The sequence below is a fragment of the Nycticebus coucang genome, chromosome 15, assembly GCF_027406575.1.
Source record: "Nycticebus coucang isolate mNycCou1 chromosome 15, mNycCou1.pri, whole genome shotgun sequence".
Lineage (NCBI taxonomy): Eukaryota > Metazoa > Chordata > Mammalia > Primates > Lorisidae > Nycticebus > Nycticebus coucang.
The window spans coordinates 65,516,570-65,539,384 of record NC_069794.1 but is presented as its reverse complement, the minus strand read 5'-3'; the positions used below and the strand labels follow the sequence as shown (position 1 = coordinate 65,539,384).

The 22,815-nt window shown below is 40.5% G+C and overlaps 2 protein-coding genes across 5 annotated transcripts in view; one reads left to right on the top strand and one right to left on the bottom strand.

Annotated features, from left to right (window-relative positions):
* Positions 1–22,815, bottom strand: part of LRCH1 (leucine rich repeats and calponin homology domain containing 1) — a 235,488-nt gene that overhangs the window by 136,845 nt on the left and 75,828 nt on the right. The window lies entirely within an intron of this gene.
* Positions 19,618–20,011, top strand: LOC128566719 (mitochondrial import inner membrane translocase subunit Tim8 A-like). Its single transcript, XM_053563721.1, has one exon. The coding sequence runs from the start codon at positions 19,754–19,756 to the stop codon at positions 20,009–20,011; it is 258 nt and encodes an 85-aa protein (XP_053419696.1). The 5' UTR covers positions 19,618–19,753.

The window sequence follows — 22,815 nt, the reverse complement described above, 5'->3', positions numbered from 1 at the left end:
CCCAAGAGGAGGACAGAGACAGTGGAACACTGGCAAGTGGTTGCATGTGTTCGATTGACCTAATCACGCCGGCATCCGTAAGTACAAGCAGCAGTGAGACTGCAAACCGGAAAGGCCTTAACTGTGAACTGTTTCGGTGTTCTTGGACTTGGCACTCAATTGAACTGCCTTGCGGAGAGCTTGAGCAGGAGTGCGGAGAACTTTGGGCATTGTCTGGGACCCCAGACTGAGACACTGAGCTGGGTGCAGGAAGCCATTGTGAAAGAACTGCCCCGGCAAGCTCCGCCCTCAGGGTCTCAGAGCAAGGATTGGGCGGGTCAAAGTAACCTACTGACTGAGCAGCCTAAAGGCAGGGGCTGAGCTGCCTTACAGCCTTAATCCTTAGGGGCAGAGTGAGACGTTTTTGGCACACTGGAGCCTTGGGCTGTTGCTCTGGGTAGAGTGCCGTGACATCACACCTCATAGCAACCTCAAACTCCTGGGCTTGGTGCTGCCCAGACCTCCATAAGAGCTGTGCAGCGATCCCTGACCAGTGACCTGCACCCACCGGGACTCCACATTCCCTGACAAGGAACTGCGGGAGCTACGCAACCCTGCGTCCTCCCTCCTGTGTCCTCCCAGCTTCCACACTAGCAAGTTCATCTGGACAGGGACTCTGGTAGCTGCGTGCCCTTTGGAGCCCTCCCTGCCTCGGTGCAGAGCTCTACTCCTGGCCAGAGACTGCTGGAGCCTTGGGCTCCCTGTGCCAAAGTCACTGGGCACCTGGCACTCCCAGAACCGTGCGCACCACCCCCAGCCCTGTTGCTGGATCCGGGTGTGTCACAAACCGGAGCTGTTTCCACAACCAGAACTCCCTAGGAGCTAGAGCAGCCGCAGAGGAACTACACAGGGTCACTCCCTACAAAGATCCAGCAACAATAGAGTGATCCCGCTGAGGTCTAATCTTGGAGAGACACCTCCCCAACTCTGAGGACAGCCAGAGGCAATGGTGAAAAACAATCATGAGGTGAAATCAACAGAAAAACTCTGGCAATATGCATAATCAGAGCAGATCAACTCCCCCAAGGAACAACGGGGCAGAAACAGCACAAGACCCCATGCACAAACAAATAGCTAAGATGTCAGAAATTGAATTCAGGATCTGGATAGCAAATAAGATCGAATTAGAATTCCAAAAGTTATCTCAAGAATTCAATGGATTCAAAGACCAAATGACCAAAGAATTCGACACATCGAGACAAGAAGTTGCATCCCTCAAAGATCTGAGAAACACAGTAGAATCCCTCAGTAACGGAATGGAGCAAGCAGAAGAAAGGATTTCTGACATAGAAGACAAACCTTTTGAACGCTCCCAAGCCCTCAAAGAAGAAGAGAAATGGAGAGCAAAAACAGACCACTCTCTCAGAGAGCTCTCGGATAATTTGAAAAAAACCAATATTCGTCTTATAGGGATCCCCGAAAGTGACGAAGTGGCTTCACAAGGCACAGAGTCTCTTCTCCATGAGATCATAATGGAGAACTTTCCAGACGTGCCAAGAGATTCCGAAATTCAGATAGCAGACAGTTTCAGAACTCCAGCACGACTCAATCCAAATAAAACATCCCCCAGAAACATCATAATTAATTTCACTAAAGTTAATATGAAGGAGAAAATTCTGAAAGCTGCCAGACAAGAGAAAACCATTACCTACAAGGGGAAGAATATCAGAATAACTGCAGATCTCTCTGCTGAAACCATTCAAGCTAGAAGAGGATGGTCATCGACTTTTAATCTCCTAAAACAAAATAACTTTCAACCCAGGATCCTGTACCCAGCTAAACTGAGCTTCATTTATAACGGAGAAATTAAATACTTCAACGACATTCACATGTTGAAGAAATTTGCCACAACTAAACCAGCTCTCCAGAACATTCTTAGACCTATCCTCCATTAAGACCAGCGTAATTCTCCACCACAAAAGTAAACCCACACAAAAAATTTTTGATCAAATTCCAACTTCCACAGTCGCAAAAGGATTAAAAATGTCCACCGGTCTCTCGAAAGGTTTATCAATACTCTCAATTAATGTGAATGGTTTAAATTGTCCTCTAAAGAGGCACAGGTTGGCGGACTGGATACAAAAACTCAAGCCAGATATCTGCTGCATCCAAGAATCGCATCTTACATTAAAAGACAGATATAGACTCAAGGTGAAGGGATGGTCATCTATATTCCAGGCAAATGGAAAGCAGAAAAAAGCAGGCGTTACAATCCTTTTCGCAGATGCAATAGGCTTTAAACCAACCAAAATAATTAAAAATAAGGATGGACACTTCATATTTGTTAAAGGTAATACTCAAGATGATGAGATCTCAATTATTAATATTTATGCACCCAACCACAACGCACCTCAATTTATAAGAGAAACTAACAGACATGAGCAACTCGATTTCCTCCACTTCCATAGTAGTTGGAGATTTTAACACCCCTCTAGCAGTCCTAGATAGATCCTCCAAAAAGAAGCTAAGCAAAGAAATTTTAGATTTCAACTCAACCATTCAACATCTGGACTTAACAGACATCTACAGAACATTTCATCCCAAAAAAACTGAATACACATTCTTCTCATCAGCCCACAGAACATACTCCAAAATCGAGCACATCCTAGATCACAAATCTAACCTCAGCAAATTTAAAAAAATAGAAATTATTCCTTGCATCTTCTCAGACCATCATGGAAGAAAAGTTGAACTAAATAACAACAGGAACCTGCATACCCATACAAAAACATGGAAGCTCAACAACCTTATGCTAAAGGATACATGGGTTATAGACGAGATTAAGAAGGAAATCACCATATTTTTGGAACAAAACAACAATCAAGAGACGAATTACCAGAACCTCTGGGATACTGCAAAGGCGGTCCTAAGAGGGAAATTTATAGCACTGCAAGCCTTCCTCAAGAAAACGGAAAGAGAGGAAGTCAACAACTTAATGGAATATCTCAAGCAACTGGAGAAAGAAAGAAGAAGAAAGGATTTCTGACATTGAAGACAAACCTTTCGAACGCTCCCAAACCCTCAAAGAAGAAGAGAAATGGAGACCCCAAACACAGCAGAAGAAAAGAAATAACCAAAATCAGACCAGAATTAAATGAAATTGAAAACAAAAGAATTATACACAGATCAATAAATCCAAAAGCTGGTTTTTTGAAAAGATCAATAAAATAGATAAACCTTTGGCCAACCTAACCAGGAAAAAAAGAGTAAAATCTCTAATTTCATCAATCAGAAATGGTAATGATGAAAGAGCAACAGACCCCTCAGAAATTCAAAAAATCCTTAACGAATACTACAAGAAACTCTACTGTCACAAATATGAAAATCTGAAAGAAATCGACCAATACCTGGAAGCATGCCACCTACCAAGACTTAGCCAGAACGAAGTGGAAATGTTGAACAGGCCTATATCAAGTTCTGAAATAGCAGCAACTATACAAAATCTCCCTAAAAAGAAAAGCCCAGGACCAGATGGCTTTACGTCAGAATTCTACCGAACGTTTAAAGAAGAACTAGTACCTATACTACTAAACCTCTTCCAAAATATAGAAAAAGAAGGAATATTACCCAGCACATTCTATGAAGCAAACATCACCTTGATCCCCAAACCAGGGAAAGACCCAACAAGAAAAGAAAATTATAGACCAATTATCACTAATTAATATAAATGCTAAAATACTCAATAAGATCCTAACAAACAGAATCCAACAACACATCAAAAAAATTATACACCATGACCAAGTCAGATTTATCCCAGGGTCTCAAGGCTGGTTCAATATACATAAATCTATAAATGTAATTCAACACATAAACAAACTTAAAAATAAAGACCATATGATTCTTTCAATTGATGCAGAAAAAGCTTTTCATAATATCCAGCATCCCTTCATGATCGGAGCACTTAAGAAATTTGGTATAGAAGGGACATTTCTTAAACTAATAGAAGCCATCTACAGCAAACCCACAGCCAATATTGTATTGAATGGAGTTAAATTGAAATCATTTCCACTTAGATCAGGAACCAGGCAAGGTTGCCCATTGTCTCCATTGCTCTTTAACATTGTAATGGAAGTTTTAACCATGCAATTAGGGAAGAAAAGGCGATCAAGGGTATCCACATAGGGTCAGAGGAGATCAAACTTTCACTCTTCTCAGATGATATGATCGTATATCTGGAAAACTCTAGGGATTGTACTACAAAACTTTTAGAAGTGATCAAGGAGCATAGCAATGTCTCAGGCTACAAAATCAACACCCATAAATCTGTAGCCTTTATATATACCAACAATAACCAAGCTGAACAAACAGTCAAGGATTCTATTCCTTTCACCGTAGTGCCAAAGAAGATGAAATATTTGGGAGTATACCTAACAAAGGATGTGAAAGATCTCTACAAAGAGAACTATGAAACTCTAAGAAAAGAAATAGCCGAAGATGTTAGCAGATGGAAAAACATACCATGCTCATGGCTGGGAAGAATCGCATTGTTAAAATGTCCATGCTGCCCAAAGCAATATATAATTTTAATGCAATTCCTATTAAAGCTCCATTGTCATACATTAAAGATCTTGAAAAAATAATACTTCTTTTTATATGGAATCAGAAAAAAACCTCAAATAGCCAAAACATTACTGAGCAATACAAACAAAGCAGGAGGAATCACGCTACCAGACCTGAGACTGTACTATAAATCCATAATGATCAAAACAGCATGGTACTGGCACAAAAGCAGAGAAGTAGATATCTGAAACAGAATAGAGAACGAAGAGATGGATCCAGCTACTTACCATTATTTGATCTTTGACAAGCCAATTAAAAACATTCAGTGGGGAAAAGATTCCCTATTTAACAAATGGTGCTGGGTAAACTGGCTGGCAACCTGTAGAAGATTGAAACTGGACCCACGCCTTTCACCATTAACTAAGATAGACTCTCACTGGATAAAAGATTTAAACTTAAGACATGAAACTATAAAAATACTTGAAGAATGTGCAGGGAAAACTCTTGAAGGAATCGGCCTGGGTGAGTATTTTATGAGGAGGACTCCCCAGGCAATTGAAGCAGTATCAAAAATACACTACTGGGACCTGATCAAACTAAAAAGCTTCTGCACAGCCAAGAACATAGTGAGTAAAGCAAGCAGACAGCCCTCAGAATGGGAGAAAATATTTGCAGGTTATACCTCTGATAAAGGTCTAATAACCAGAATCCACAGAGAACTCAAACGTATTAGCAAGAAAAGAACACGTGACCCCATCTCAGGGTGGGCAAGGGACTTGAAGAGAAACTTCTCTAAGGAAGACCGACGCAAGATCTACAGACACATGAAAAAAAGCTCATCATCCTTAATCATCAGAGAAATGCAAATCAAAACTACTCTGAGATATCACCTAACCCCAGTAAGAGTAGCCCACATAACAAAATCCCAAAACCAGAAATGTTGGCGTGGATGTGGAGGAAAAGGCACACTTTTACACTGCTGGTGGGAGTGCCCACTAATACGTTCCTTCTGGAAGGATGTTTGGAGAATACTTAGAGACCTAAAAATAGACCTGCCATTCGATCCTATAATTCCTTTACTAGGTTTATACCCAGAAGACCAAAAGTCACAATATAACAAAGACATCTGTACCAGAATGTTTATCGCAGCCCAATTCATAATTGCTAAGTCATGGAAGAAGCCCAAGTGCCCATCGACCCATGAATGGACTAGCAAATTGTGGTACATGTATACCATGGAATACTATGCAGCCTTAAAGAAAGATGGAGACTTTACCTCTTTCATGTTTACATGGATGGAGCTGGAACATGTTCTTCTTAGCAAAGTATCTCAGGAATGGAAGAAAAAGTATCCAATGTACTCAGCCCTACTATGAAGCTCAATTATAGCTTTCGCATGAAGACTATAACCCAACTATTGCACAAGACTATGGGGAAAGGGCCAAGGAAGGGGAAGGGAGGGGGGAGGTTTTGGTGGAGGGAGGGTAATGGGTGGGGCCACATCTATGGTGCATCTTAGAATGGGTACAGGCGATTGCACTAATGTACACAGCTATGATTTAACAATAAAAAAAAAAGAAAAAAGAAAAAAATATAAAAAAAAAAGGGAACAAATATAATCACATCGCCTCATGTGGCCCATGGGCTGCAGTTTGAGGACCCCTGAATCTGCAGTGTTCAATATGATAGTCACCAGGCACGTGTGGCTATTTCAAAATGAAATAAAATAATTCAGTTCCTCAGTCGAAAAAAAAGAAAGAAATGTCTTAGCTAAAATACAGACTTGGAAAACATCAGCATATGAGTGGTCATGGGTGACATCACCCTGGAAAATCGTGGGAAATGGGGAAAGAAAGAAAATGAGCTAGGAAAGAAACTTCCAGCCAACGCCTTTCTTTTTCCCATCACAACTTCTTGATATATGAAGGCTCTCAGGCCATGGTACGTCCTGGAATTCAGACCCCCTGAACCAAAATCCAGTGTTATTTCCACTGTAGCACTCTGACCCATGTGTCTACTACACAATTCAGTGACAGTGATGGCGTCTACTGACACCCTGGCCAACTGTGTACCCCACGACAGAATTTAACTGCTGCACGATCATTCACATTTTAGGAATCAAACATGGTAGATGTTTTAGAAATACATATTCACTCTGCTATATTTAAGGTCACTATCAATTCCCCAAACGACAAAAATACTGTAGGCTAAACTACCAAAGTGACTGAGAAGTTAGACTCCTTCCAGAAATACTTCCTTGGGCAATTGTTTTTTCCTTAGCCCCAAAATACAAAACAAAGAGTGAACTGTCTACAAAGTGCCTGATTTTCCAATTTTTAAAGTTCATGTTTAACTAGGGCAGCAGGAATAAGAAAGACATTTTTGTGATGGCAGCTGAATATAGTATATTTCATTGTGAACAATGAATTTTAAGGCTAGGCACAGTTTATTTATTTCAGAGGATTTCTAAATCCTTTCTCACAGATCTACATGGAAAATTCTTGCTAAATTAAAAAATTATAAAACTGTTGACAATAAAATAGAAACCATTTCACATTATTTACGATAAGCAATAACAGAAACACAGTTTATCTAAATAATTGGTACATTATTGGTACATTATTGTCAAACATCATTTCTAAAACACTTCAATGTAAACATAAGGCTTAGTCTCCTGAGACTTCTCTTCTTCCTCTCATCTCGATCACACAGTTTACCCATCCAGATTTCACGAATTACAAGTAACTGTTGCTCACAGTAATAAAAACAAGAGTGTTGGTTAAAAACTCTGAAAAGAGGTGCTGTTTGAGGAATATATTCAGAAGTCGACCCTATTCAAGCCTCTTGCATTATGCTTTAAACTTAACGGCTAAATAGGTTTTATCTTTTCATTATTAGTTAGAAAATCTCTTTTTTTCCCTGAAGTTAAAACCGCACATTAATCCCATGCTAAAGTAGACACAAAAATGATGCAAAATTGTCTAATATATGGGAACATTCCAAGTCTCCACCATGATTCAATAGGCAGTAATTGCCACCACCCATGCAAATGTATGGGGCATAAACAGGGCACCAGGCTAAAAAATGCTTCTTAGGAAACAGGGGCCTGCTGGTATACAGGTTCTCATGGCCACTGTTACTGAGTACTTACCAGGTACTATGTACACAGAGTGTTTTCTATGAACTAACTCATAATCTCACAACAATGTAATGGGAATGTTATTCCCTCTTGGAGAAGAGGAAACGGAGACACAGACAGGTAAAATAATGTACCCTCTAACCCACAGCTTAAGGTAGAAAAGTTGTGAATGTACTTAATGCCACCGAATTGTACATCTAAATAAAAATGGTTAGAACGTTCTTACGTATATTTTACCATAAAAATCATTAACAAATTTTAGAGTAGGCATGGTAGCTCATACCTGTAATCTTAGTATGTTGGGAGGCCAAGACTGGAAGACCGCTTGAGGCCAGAAGTTCCAGACCAGCCTGGGCAACACTGGGAAACACAAGCTCTACAAAAAGTTTTTAAAAATTAGCTGGGGGGGTGAGGGGGGAGCTGGGTCTGGTGGCTCATGCCTGTAATCTTAGCACTCTGGGAGGCCAAGGAGGGTGGATTGCTTGAGCTTAGGAGTTGAAACCAGCCTGAGCAAGAGCACAATCCCTATCTCTAAAAATAGAAAGATTAGCCAGGCTCCTGTAGTCCCAGTCACTTAGGAGGCTGAGCCCAAGAGTTTGAGGTTGCTGTGAGCTGTGACACCAGGGGTCTCTACTAAGGGTGACAAAATGAGACTCTGTGTCAAAAAAAAAAAAAATTAGCTGGATGCGGTGGTGCATCCCTACAGTCCTTAGCAACCTTGGAGGCTTAGGTGGGAAGATCATGTGAGCCCAGGAGTTCAAGGTTACAGTTAACTATGAGCAGACCACTGCATGCCAGCCTGGACAACACTGTGAGACCCCATCCCTTAAAAAAAGAAAAAAAAAAGGAAGAAAAAAAAGAAAAGGAATAAACAGCTAGATCCAAACTTAATGGGTAAATTAAGAATTTATAATATAACCAGCAAAAACAGTGGAAAAGCTGGGGCTCAAACCCAAACAATCTAGCATCAGAGTCAATGCTATATACTAATGGTCTTCCACAAATTGCTATTTTATGGATAAAAGTTGCCCAAAGTGCTATTTTACAGACCTGCCTCATTATCATCAAATTAAGTTTCATAATAATTCAACAGTACTTCATGGTTTTCTGAGAAATATGCAGGGCACAGAGCATGTCTGGCTGCTGAATCTGTGAGAGACAAAGGCCAAGACAAGTTTGGAAGCCACCTTTTCTACTAAGCCTCAAAATTGCAACCAGTCCATTCATCGTAAGAGACAACCACTCCAGACAAGTATTCCAAAGGAGACCGTGCGCCAAGTCACTTCTTTAGAGCCTGTAGTGTGAGGGAAATGTTTGCTGTACAAAGGGTACAGAAAATAATCACACTTGTGTTTTAAGAAACCACATGCATACGGCAGAGAACAAATAAAATTATAGTTTTCCAAAATACCTCAGAGTTGAAAGCTTACAAAAAGCCTCAAATCTTTACTGCAGATCTAAAATAGAGTTCAGAGGGAGGGAGACAGGGCAGATCCCAATCTTGAGGTCTCCCAGTGGCCTTCAGACAGAAAGATTCCCAGATCTAGGAGCCACATTTCTCCCTGAAGGCAGAATTAGACAGGAGAGGGTGGGATTGCAGAAAACTGAGGAGAAAACCAGATCTCCCAGAACCACGTACATTGTAAAGAACCTGCAAATGCCTCCCAGGCAACACTGCCCACCTCCTCTTATTAGACCACCATTCATATATTAAATTAACTAGTATTTTCTCACCATTGTTCTGGATATCAGTTTAGCTGCCTTTTACAAAGGAAGGAAAGTCAAAATGCACCTTTCCCTGTGTATTCAAAGCCTCACTGCAGAGTATAATTTCCATTTAACAACCAACGCAGTCCTTTCCCAGTACCAATTTCTTAATGTACACAAAAGCCTGGCAGAGAAGGAGAAGAGAAATAGAACCGACTGCTTGGTAGGGTTATCATCAAACTGTGGGACTTCAGAGAATGAAGTGAAGGCGCCTTGGATGCTTATACAGCAGGTCAGACTAAATGAAAGCCTTGAGATTCAGATACCCCTGATTTATAAAACCCTAACTTCACCCTTGATAAATCTAAATCATCAATATCATTCTTTAATCAGTTTGCTAAGGAAGTAGTAATACTAGTGATAACCTCCTATAATTTTGGAAGCGAGGGCCACAAGGAGAATGCTCATCCTTATAACTTATAATCAACTGTCACTGGAAGGAAGAGAACAATATTCTGCCCCATCCATCTGCTGTTCCACCCACTGATTATGCCCCAGGGACCCAAGTCCTCGATAAGCTCTGGGACTTTCCATAAGGCCATTATCATCAATTTTCAATAAGCATTCATTGAGTGAGTGGCAAGAATACAGCAAAAAGGAAAAAGAAAGTCGATTGGTTTGCCCTGTGTTTCTAAGAATGCTGTTGACTGACATTATAATTACCATCCTCACAAGCCCTAAGGAATATCTTAACCTGTTATCTTAACCTTGTCCAGAATTCCCCCCAGTCCCACTTCGCTTCCCCACTTTTATCCCTTCATCTTCTCATAACTCCAATCCTGTCCATTCTTTAAATTACCATCCCACGGAAAACCTCTACTCCATCCACCTATAGGGGATGTCTGCCTTTTCTAATGCCTCCTTGAGGCGGACCAGGTGAGGGCTCTTACTCATGTGGCCCTTATACTGCGGTTCACAGTAATGGGTGTGAAGGGAGCTACTCTATCAAATTACTGGTAGGATGTGATACGGAATGCGAATTCCAACCTGCATCGCTAGCTCATCTGTACACCTGCTCCCATTTCCACATACCCAAAGGCACAAAGACTATTTATTTCCCAGCCTATCTGGCAGCAGTACCACAGAGCTCTCCACAAAGTCAAGGGCTCCACTAAGTGCCTGTGAAATATGCCCTTAGGATGCTAGAGAGACTCAGTAAAGACAGAACCAGAGGCTGAATTGCAAGGACCACCGGTAAATACCCACTGACGACAGCAGCCAGCTGCTTTCCATCATTTTCAAGCCTTTACAAACTCTGCAGTTAGACCCATTAATCATGCGTATTTTTATTTTTGATTGGCACATATGATAACACAAACTATTTCCTTACTACTAGTATAATAAAGTAAAAGATAAAAATAACTGGTGAGATTAAGAAATAAAGGACAAAAACAGGCTATAAACCCAAAGAAGACAGTTTTCATTGGTACTACTGCATAAATTGGGGAAAGGTGTCTTTTCCCCCAGGAAGGATGTTATCCTTGTTTCATCAGTTCGTTTTGCTGTTCTCCTCATTCACATTGTCCCTGGGAAGTTCTGCAACTTTGCCTTTGGACTTTTTTCATATGTCATCCATAGCTTACCAGAAACACAGTATTAAAAGTTCTTGGGAAAGGCACTCTGAGATATCTTTATTTACTTCCTGGAGTTCAGTAAGATTTAGTGAGCCATGAACAGGGAGAGTTCATGGTCAAATTCAGAATGAGTAATACATTCAAAAGAATTTAAAGACTTACTATCTGGATAACCCAGTGTGCACATCCCATGATGTTTAGCAGTAGCAGGGCTGGATGCTGTCTGTCTGGCTATGTGGTATGTTTCTATAATGTGAATTAGACTGATCACAGGGAACTAGTGGTGCCATAACCCAAAAGTGACGCTGGTTCATCCATGATTTGTCCCCACACATACTATTCTGTATCTTCAAGTAACAGTAGTTGGATGCGAAGTACACAGGAAGCTGAACAGAGAACCTCACACACCATCACAGTCAACTCTGTTCCCCTCAGTCTAAGCCTGCTGACCTTGGGTCTTAGATGTGCCTTCCGGACAATTCTCTTTGCAAGAGTCTCACAGATCTTTGTGCATTTCCCTCTTTCCCAATACCAACCAGTCTTTTTTTTTTTGTCTTCTTTTCTTTTAATTAAATCATAGCTGTGTACATTAATGAGATCATAGGGCACCATACACTGGTTTTATAGACCGTTCGACACATTTTCATCACACTGGTTAACATAGCCTTCCTGGCATTTTCTTAGGTATTGTGTTAAGACATTTATATTCTACATTTACTAAGTTTCACATGTACCCTTGTAAGATGCACCACAGGTGTAATCCCACCAATCACCCTCCCTCCGCCCATCCTCCCCCCTCCCTCCCCTCCTTCTCCCCCTTCCCCCTATTCTTAGGTTATAACTGGGTTATAGCTTTCATATGAAAGCCATAAATTAGTTTCATAGTAGGGCTGAGTACATTGGATACTTTTTCTTCCATTCTTGAGATACTTTACTAAGAAGAATATGTTCCAGCTCCATCCATGTGAACACGAAAGAGGTAAAGTCTCCATCTTTCTTTAAGGCTGCATAATATTCCATGGTCTTACTTATATCCCTCCTTACACCTCCTTCTATCAAGCAGCCCCACATTTTTTTAACAAGTTAAAGTCACATTTACCAAAGTTTGTCTTTATACAGGAGGAATTTAATATGTCTTCTGAACCATATGCCTGGTTTTACAAAGGTTTTTATTGTTTCTGTTAGTGCTCTGGTTGCAAAGTAGCATAGATTTAGAGGGGTTGGCGCCAACCTGATATTTCCCATAAGCCAGGTTTTTTGAATGCATTATTTTGCAGAACATGAGCTTTTTAGGAATATGTATATTTACTTATAACACCTATAATGGTAATATAGGTCATGAAAACTGAGAAAAAGAGAAAATAATGTGGATGACTCAAAGATATGTGGATGTAAAAACTACGAATAAAAAGAAAAGCCTAGAAAGAAAGAATTACATTTAATCCTTTGAAATATGCTATTGTTGCAAGTGATCAACCCCAAGAACCACATCTAGCCAGGAACAGGGTGGCAGCCTCCAGCAGGAAAGGAGAGCATCCTTGTCTAGGTAAGTGTGATTGTGTGTGTTTGTATGTACACACTAGGGTAGGGGGCCCAGATTTGAAAGGCAGGGAGGAGAAGAGGGAAAGATCAGGAAAACAGTAGGGGAAGCAGTGGCATAAGACGCCAATAGAGCAATGGACAAAGTCCCTAACCCTGGGGGGCGGAGCAAGATGGCAGCCGAGTAACAGCTTCCTTGCATCTGGGCACCGTGAGTCTGGGGAGATAGGACTCCAGGCATCTCTGGCTGGTGGGAACTGCCTATCATCACTCCTATGAGGATACAGGGAGTCAGCGAGAGACTTCTGGACCCCAAGAGGAGGACTAAAACAGTGAAAAACCGGCAAGTGGTCGCGTGTGTTCAATCCGTCTAAACCCGCCCACAACTGTAAGTTCAGTAGCAGCGAGACTGCAAACCAGAAAGGCCTTACCTGTGAACTGTTTTGATGTCCTTGGACTTGGCACTGAGTTCAACTGCCTTGGGGAAGGCCTGAGCAGGAGTGCGGAGAACTTTGGCCTTTGTCTAGGGCCCCAGTCTGAGCCGCTGAGCCAGACGGAGCTAATAGTGTTCGGCGGGGGGTCACACGGAACCATTGTCAGTGATCTGCCCCGGCAAGCTCCGCCCTCAGGGTCACAGAGCTAGAAACGGGTGGGAGCTGGTAACCCAGCAACCAAGTAACCTAAGGGTGGGGTCTGAGCCTCCTTGCAGCCCTAACCCTCAGGGGCAGAGTGAGACCGGTTTTGGCACACTGGGTAAGTGGATAGCCACTTCAGCAGTGATTCCAGTGAGAAAGCTGGGAAAGCTTCTGCTCAGCAAGTTTACAAGTTCAAAGTGCCTTTGAAGTGGGCTGAAGAGAGATTTAGGGTGTCTACCTGCTGGGGTTTGAGAAATCAGCAGCCTCCAGTCATATCAGAACTGTGACTAACATCTCATACCCCAGAAGACCACGTGTTGCCCAGACAATATTCAATAACATATACAAACTGCTTTGTTTTTGGCTGTGTATTTTTTTCTTTTTTTTGTTTGGTTGTTTTTTTTTGTTTGTTTATTTTGACGTTGTTGACGTTCTTTTGTTTTTTAATTTCAATCTTTTCCATACAGATCCCTTTTTCTTTCTCAATTTTTCTAGTTTAATTAAAATTTCCCATTGCTGCCTTTTTTAATAACTACAACTTCATTTTTGCTAGTGTTTCTACCGCTATCATTTGGTTTTTCACCCAATTTTATCCCCGTAAAGTTTTCTGTTTGCTTGTTTTGGTTTGATTTATAGCATTTTTGTCTTTCCTCTCTACTTGGTGGATGTGAGGTACTGTGTCTGATCAGGTTAGCAAAGAGCTGCTGACCTCAAGGAAACCACCCAACTGGGCACCCCCAGAAGGTGGGGTTTTTTAAGGTTGTGTCAAACTACCCTACTGTACACCTATATTGCCCTGTCTCCCTCTTTCTGTGCCTCTCTTCTTTTTGTCAATATTCCTTATCCCCACCCCCTCTCCTTTCTCTATCTTTCCTTTTTTTCTTATCATTCGGTCCTCCTTTCTTTCATCCCTTTTTTGCTCTTCAACCTTCTCACCCTTCTGGTCCTGTAACCCTTCGTCCACAGGCACAAGAACTTAAAGAGCAAGAGGAAGTGAAAGGAAAATTAGGGCAAGGAAACAGATAAAAGAAATCACTCATGAGGAAGAATCAGCAGAAAACTCCAGGCAACATGAAGAACCAGTCTAGAACAACCCCGCCAAGGGACCATGAGGTAGCTACTGCAGAGGATTCCACCTATACGGAAATGTTAGGAATGACAGAAAGGGAATTGAGAATACACATGTTGAAAACAAGGAAAGAAATGATGGAAACAATGAAGGAAACTGCTAATAAAGTGGAAAATAACCAAAAGGAAATCCAAAAACAGAATCAAATCAGAGATGAATGATATGAAGAATATAAAAAGGATATAGCAGAGCTGAAGGAAATGAAACAGTCAATCAGGGAACTTAAAGATGCAATGGAAAGTATCAGCAACAGGTTAGACCATGCAGAAGAAAGAATTTCAGAGGTAGAAGACAAAGTTTTTGAGATAACTCAGATAGTAAAAGAGGCAGAAGAGAGAGAAAGCAGAACGTTCACTGTAAGAATTATGGGACTTTATGAAGTGTTCCAACATACGAGTTATAGGAATTCCAGAAGGGGAAGAAGAATGCCCCAGAGGAATGGAAGCCATACTAGAGAATATTATAAAAGAAAATTTCCCAAACATCACCAAAGATTCTGACACACTGCTTTCAGAGGGCTATCGGACCCCAGGTCGCCTCAACTCTAACCGAGCTTCTCCAAGACACATTGTGATGAACCTGTCCGAAGTCAAGACAAAAGAAAAGATTCTGCAAGCTGCCAGGAGTAAGCGCCAGTTGACCTACAGGGGCAAATCCATCAGACTGACCGCAGACTTCTCTAATGAAACTTTCCAAGCAAGAAGACAATGGTCATCTACCTTTAATCTACTTAAACAGAACAATTTTCAGCCCAGAATTCTGTACCCTGCTAAGCTAAGCTTCAAAATTGACGGAGAAATCAAATCATTTACAGATATACAAACATTGAGGAAATTCGCCACAACAAGACCAGCTCTACAGAAAATACTTCAACCTGTTCTACACACTGACCACCACAATGGATCAGCAGCAAAGTAAGAACTCAGAAATCAAAGGACAGAACCTAACCTCCACACTGATGCAAAAGATAAAACTAAGCAATGGACTCTCACCAAATAAGACGAATAGAATACTACCACACTTATCAATTATCTCAATAAATGTTAATGACTTGAATTCCCCACTGAAGAGACATAGATTGGCTGACTGGATTAAAAAACACAAGCCATCCATTTGCTGTCTGCAAGAAACACACCTGGCTTCAAAAGACAAATTAAAGCTCTGAGTCAAGGGTTGGAAGACAATTTTTCAGGCAAATGGAATTCAGAAGAAAAGAGTTGCAATCTTATTTTCAGATACATGTGGATTTAAAGCAACTAAAGTCAAAAAAGACAAAGATGGTCACTTTATATTGGTCAAGGGAAAACTACAACAAGAAGACATTTCAATTCTAAATATTTATGCACCCAATTTAAATGCTCCCAGATTCTTGAAGCAGACCTTACTCAGTCTGAGCAATATGATATCTGATAATACCATCATAACAGGGGACTTTAACACACCTCTTACAGAGCTGGACAGATCCTCTAAACAGAAATTAAACAAAGATATAGGAGATTTAAATGAGACCCTAGAACAACTATGCTTCATAGACGCATATAGAACACTCCACCCCAAAGATAAAGAATATACATTCTTCTCATCACCCCATGGAACATTCTCCAAAATTGATCATATCCTGGGACACAAAACAAATATCAACAGAATCAAAAGAATTGAAATTTTACCTTGTATCTTTTCAGACCATAAGGCACTAAAGGTGGAACTCAACTCTAACAAAAATGCTCGACCCCACCCAAAAGCATGGAAATTAAACAATCTTCTGTTGAATAACAGATGGGTGAAGGAAGAAATAAAACAGGAAATCATTAACTTCCTTGAGCATAACAACAATGAAGACACAAACTACCAAAACCTGTGGGATACTGCAAAAGCAGTTTTGAGAGGAAAATTCATCGCTTTAGATACCTACATCTGAAAAACAGAAAGAGAGCACATCAACAATCTCACAAGAGATCTTATGGAATTGGAAAAAGAAGAACAATCTAAGCCTAAACCCAGTAGAAGAAAAGAAATATCCAAAATCAAATCAGAGATCAATGAAATTGAAAACAAAAGAATCTGCTCGGGAGGCTGAGGCAAGAGAATCGCGTAAGCCCAAGAGTTAGAGGTTGCTGTGAGCTGTGACGTCATGCCACTTTACCCGAGGGCGGTACAGTGAGACTATGTCTCTACAAAAAAAAAAAAAAAAAAGTTGAAAACAAAAGAATCATTCAGAAAATTAATGAAACAAGGAGTTGGTTTTTTGAAAAAATAAATAAAATAGATAAACCATTGGCCAGACTAACTAGAAATAGAAAAGTAAAATCTCTAATAACCTCAATCAGAAACGATAAAGGGGAAATAACAACTGATCCCACAGAGATACAAGAGATCATCTCTGAATCCTACCAGAAACTCTATGCCCAGAAATTTGACAATGTGAAGGAAATGGATCAATATTTGGAATCACACCCTCTCCCCAGACTTAGCCAGGAAGAAATAGACCTCCTGAACAGACCAATTTCAAGCACTGAGATCAAAGAAACAATAAAAAAGCTTCCAACCAAAAAATGCCCTGGTCCAGATGGCTTCACTCCAGAATTCTATCAAACCTTCAAGGAAGAGCTTATTTCTGTACTGCAGAAATTATTCCAGAAAATCGAGGAAGAAGGAATCTTCCCCAACACATTCTATGAAGCAAACATCACCCTGATACCAAAACCAGGAAAAGACCCAAACAAAAAGGAGAATTTCAGACCAATCTCACTCATGAATATAGATGGAAAAATTCTCAACAAAATCCTAGCCAATAGATTACAGCTTATCATCAAAAAAGTCATTCATCATGATCAAGTAGGCTTCATCCCAGGGATGCAAGGCTGGTTTAACATACGCAAGTCCATAAACATTATCCACCATATTAACAGAGGCAAAAATAAAGACCATATGATCCTCTCAATAGATTCAGCATCCTTTTCTAATTAGAACACTGAAGAGTATAGGCATAGGTGGCACATTTCTAAAACTGATTGAAGCTATCTATGACAAACCCACAGCCAATATTTTACTGAATGGAGTAAAACTGAAAGCTTTTCCTCTTAGAACTGGAACCAGACAAGGTTGTCCTCTGTCACCTTTACTATTCAACATAGTGCTGGAAGTTCTAGCCAATACAATTAGGCAAGACAAGGAAATAAAGGGAATCCAAATGGGAGCAGAGGAGGTCAAACTCTCCCTCTTTGCTGACGACATGATCTTATACTTAGAGAACCCCAAAGACTCAACCACAAGACTCCTAGGAGTCATCAAAAAATACAGTAATGTTTCAGGATATAAAATCAATGTCCGCAAGTCAGTAGCCTTTGTATACACCAATAACAGTCAAGATGAGAAGCTAATTAAGGACACAACTCCCTTCACCATAGTTTCAAAGAAAATGAAATACCTAGGAATATACCTAACGAAGGAGGTGAAGGACCTCTATAAAGAAAACTATGAACTCCTCAGAAGGGAAATAGCAGAGGATATTAACAAATGGAAGAACATACCATGCTCATGGATGGGAAGAATCAACATTGTTAACATGTCTATACTTCCCAAAGCAATCTACCTATTCAATGCCATTCCTATCAAAGTACCTACATCGTACTTTCAAGATTTGGAAAAAATGATTCTGTGTTTCGTTTGGAACCGGAAAAAACCCCGTATAGCTAAGGCAGTTCTTAGTAACAAAAATGAAGCTGGGGGCATCAGCATACCAGATTTTAGTCTGTACTACAAAGCCATAGTGGTCAAGACAGCATGGTACTGGCACAAAAACAGAGACATAGACACTTGGAATCGAATTGAACACCAAGAAATGAAACTAACATCTTACAACCACCTAATCTTCGATAAACCAAACAAGAACTTATCTTGGGGGAAAGACTCCCTATTCAATAAATGGTGTTGGGAGAATTGGATGTCTACATGTAAAAGACTGAAACTGGACCCACACCTTTCCCCACTCACAAAAATTGATTCAAGATGGATAAAGGACTTAAATTTAAGGCATGAAACAATAAAAATCCTCCAAGAAAGCATAGGAAAAACACTGGAAGATATTGGCCTGGGGAAAGCTTCATGAAGAAGACTGCCATGGCAATTGCAACAACAACAAAAATAAACAAATGGGACTTCATTAAACTGAAAAGCTTCTGTACAGCTAAGGAGACAATAACCAAAGCAAAGAGACAACCCACACAATGGGAAAGGATATCTGCATATTTTCAATCAGACAAAAGCTTGATAACCAGGGTCTATAGAGAACTCAAATTAATCCACATGAAAAAAGTCAACAATCCCTTATATCAATGGGCAAGAGACATGAATAGAACTTTCTCTAAAGACGACAGACGAATGGCTAACAAACACATGAAAAAATGTTCATCATCTCTATATATTAGAGAAATGCAAATCAAAACATCCCTGAGATATCATCTAACCCCAGTGAGAATGGCCCACATCACAAAATCTCAAAACTGCAGATGCTGGCGTGGATGTGGAAAGAAGGGAACACTTTTACACTGCTGGTGGGACTGCAAACTAGTACAACCTTTCTGGAAGGAAGTATGGAGAAACCTCAAAGCACTCAAGCTAGACCTCCCATTTGATCCTGCAATCCCATTATTGGGCATCTACCCAGAAGGAAAAAATTCCTTTTATCACAAGGACACTTGTACTAGACTGTTTATTGCAGCTCAATTTACAATCGCCAAAATGTGGAAACAGCCTAAATGCCCACCAACCCAGGAATGGATTAACAAGCTGTGCTATATGTATACCATGGAATACTATTCAGCCATTAAAAAAAATGGAGACTTTACATCCTTCGTATTAACCTGGATGGAAGTGGAAGACATTATTCTTAGTAAAGCATCACAAGAATGGAGAAGCATGTCCTATGTACTCAATCTTGATATGAGGACAATTAATGACAATTAAGGTTATGGGGGGGGAAGCAGAAAGAGGGATGGAGGGGGTGGGGCCTTAGTGTGTGTCACACTTTATGGGGGCAAGACATGATTGCAAGAGGGACTTTACCTAACAACTGCAATCAGTGTAACTGTCTTATTGTACCCTCAATGAATCCCCAACAATAAAAAAAAAAAAAATTGCAAAAAGAAAAAAAAAAAAGTCCCTAACCCTGCCCTTAATGGCCTTATAATAATTCATTTAGCCTCAATTTTTCTGTCAAATAAAAATCCAGCCACATCTAAAATTATATGTTACCAAGCCAAAGGGTTAGAAATCCAATCCCTTTGCCGTCCCCAGGATGATGATTTAGGTTGCATCACCTTTACATTTATAAATAACAGCTCACACAGAAGCTTACGCTCAAAATGTTACTATCAGACTGTGTATACAGGACACGTGAAGGACGCTGAGTTGGTGCGGAGTTCGTCCCGGCATGTGTGGTCGTGCTGGGATGGATTCCACTTCGTTTTCCTCCGTGGCGGGTCTGGGTGCAGTGGACCCTCAGATGCAGCATTTCATCGAGGTGGAGACTCAGAAGCAGCACTTGCAGCAGCTGGTGCATCAGATGCAATCTGTGTTAGGTGAAGCACATGGACAAGCCTGGACCACAAAGCTGGACAGTCGGGCTGAGGCCTGTTTTGTGAACGGCATTGAGCACTTCGTTGATATAAACCAATTCATCCTGAATTGACTGGAACAGACCCAGAAATCCAGGCCAGTCTTCTCAGAAAGCCTGAGTGAAATCTGCATTACCTCTTTGGAAGAGAAAGGTAGTTCAAGAAATGAAGAGCTGCTGATGGGATGACTGAAGAAACGGCTATGGGGAGACTGGCTCCCAACTGCTGCCATTCTTGAGACATCATATCTGAAAATGAACAAAGACCAATTTTTGTGTGGGGGGTGGGGGTGGGGGTGGGGGCCTTGGGGATTAAATGTGATTTGGTTGTGTGTGGGTCTTTTTGCAGTTTTTGGCTGGGACTCGGTTTGAACCTGCCACCTCCGGCATATGGGGCCGGCACACTGCTCCATCGAACCACAGGTGCCACCCTTTAGTTGTGTTTTTTAATGCTAATCTTGTGAAAATAATTGAAAGATGAATGGAAAACTAGTAAGATGTGTATTACTGTGTGTGGGACTCTGCTTTTCTCAAAGTCCCATTAACTGATTTCAGTAATTATGACAGTGGAACTGCTTTCTATAATTTGATAGTGGGACCATGTAAGTAAAATCTCTCTTTTGGGTGGGTTCTTTCCAGATTTCTAGGGAGATCATTGTGTCTTTCAGAATGGATGGCAGTGGGGGAAGGATAATTTGGCATTTAACTATGGGCCTCCTTATCTAGTGTTTGGCTATCGTTGTTGGGCAATAAAGATCTATGGAGTGTTCAGACAGTGCACTTCAGCTTTCTAGATTCTTTCCGTCCTTATACTGTGATTTATATTAAAGTATGATCTCAAGTATTATAGGCAGTCTGAGAGTCTAGAGGCCTTTAATTATAAAGGAATCTAGCCAGTGAACATAATTCTCATTACTAGGCTATTACAAGGAAGCAGTTAACTTTACCCTGTATAGCAGGGTACAAAAAAATTTTTAAATATGCCTGAATAAGTTACAAAGATTTAGGCCAGTAAAAAACTAACAGCACTTTCAGCTAGAGGTGCATGCCTAATGTTAAATCAGTACAGATTCCATTTACTGCAGTCATTTGATCATTGAAATTAAAAACTACTGAGATTTAAAAAAAAAAGTGTATACATACATACACTCTCAAACAGTGGTCAATTAGGTGACCTGAATCTTTCCAACTGGTACAAGACAGGTGTTATTATTTCTTGTCTTTCCAAGCAGTATACTTATAAGTAAATGACAGAACCAAAATGCAAACCTAAGTCTATCAGAGTCCAAATCTGAAGTCTCTCCCACTTTACCATGCTCTCTAACTAAAAGATGTAGGAGGCACTTGAAAACACACAACCATCCCTCAAATATCGAGGAAATTGTGAAAGAAATTAAAGGAAAATACTACCCAGTGTTTAGTTTATAATAAAAACAGGAAGTCAGCAAAGTCAGGAATATTAAGATCATTTTCACTTGTTTCCATTGTTTTAAAAAGTTGCATAAACCCACTGATGGGGATAGTGGCTATGTATTTGACATATGTCCTCCTTCCTCTCTGGTCCTGAATTTAAAAATAGAAGGGCAACACAGCCTCAGAACAAGTTTTATTATTGCTATCCATGCTGCTCACAGTCACTAATAGTATAATATAATCACAAGGACTGAAAGAGCTGTTACCATCCATCTGTGCACATGAAAAGGACTAAAATTAGTCTAATGAAAACCAAATCCAATATTACACATAGTGCGTATCATATGTCATTATCAAGATTCCCAGGCTTAAAATTTAATTAAAAATAAGGTAATCTAAACACAAAGGATGTGGTTCCACTTCACAACTCCTTAAATTATGTAGAACATAAGTGAATATAAGACCTGTATGTTAAGCACAGTGGAAGATACAAAAACACCATCTATAGTCTGGGGGGCTTAACCAACAAACATTTGTTTCTCATAGTTCTAGAGGCTGGAGAGTCCAAGATCTAGGCACCAACAGATTCTGTTTCTGATGAGGGCATCACTTTCACTTCATAGACAGCTGTCTTCTTCCTATGTCCTCATGTCATAGAGGGAAAGGGGACTCTCTGCGGGCTCTTTTATGAGGGCACTAATCCCATTCACCAGGGCTCCACCGTCATGATCTAATCGACTTCCAAAAGCCTATTAGATCTAATACCATCAACACATTGATGGGGCTGGGCTTTCAACATATGATGGGGTGGGGGGCATAAACACAATCTATAGCTTGTTCTAGGCCACTGTTTTGGATGATCTGTTCCACGGGAACAGACAGGTGGAATGCAGAGGTATGCAAAAGATGTCAGAAGAGTTTGGAAGAGGAGACTCCTCACTAGGACTGAAGGAGACAGGAAAGAAGTAAATACTTACCGTCAAGCTCAACATACCAACAGGGTACCTCTAAGCCCTTCAGGCAAAGAGAAGGTTGGGAATCCAAGCAAGAGATAAAATGTCACAGTGATGGTGTAATGGATCTGCCTAATACAAAATTCCCCTCCACAAGTAAGGATTATTGTATCAAGGGTTAAAATGCACATCTTGAAAAAGTAATTAACATATATGGAGTTGCTAGATTAAGCTCACAGTACTGGGATTTTCCCATCAAGGTGTTAGTGTTTTCCTTTTTTTCTTCATCCTGACTAAAACAGATGGTGTCACCAGAATAAACAGCTAAACTCCAACTTTGTAAGGAATCTCCCCAGCCCCTCCTGCCCAATCTTCCCCTATCCCAGGACACATTCAAAATGGAAACTCTGCATGCTTCATTGATTCCCCCGTAAGACATTTCAACTCATGGATCCCCTAAATCTCAGCAAACTCTCCATTTTAAAAGGCATTCATGTTCTCTCACCCAGGAAA

Bases quoted from the DNA above. Each gene is read 5' to 3' on its own strand.
- LOC128566719 (XM_053563721.1), top strand. From the start codon at position 19,754: ATGTGTGGTCGTGCTGGGATGGATTCCACTTCGTTTTCCTCCGTGGCG.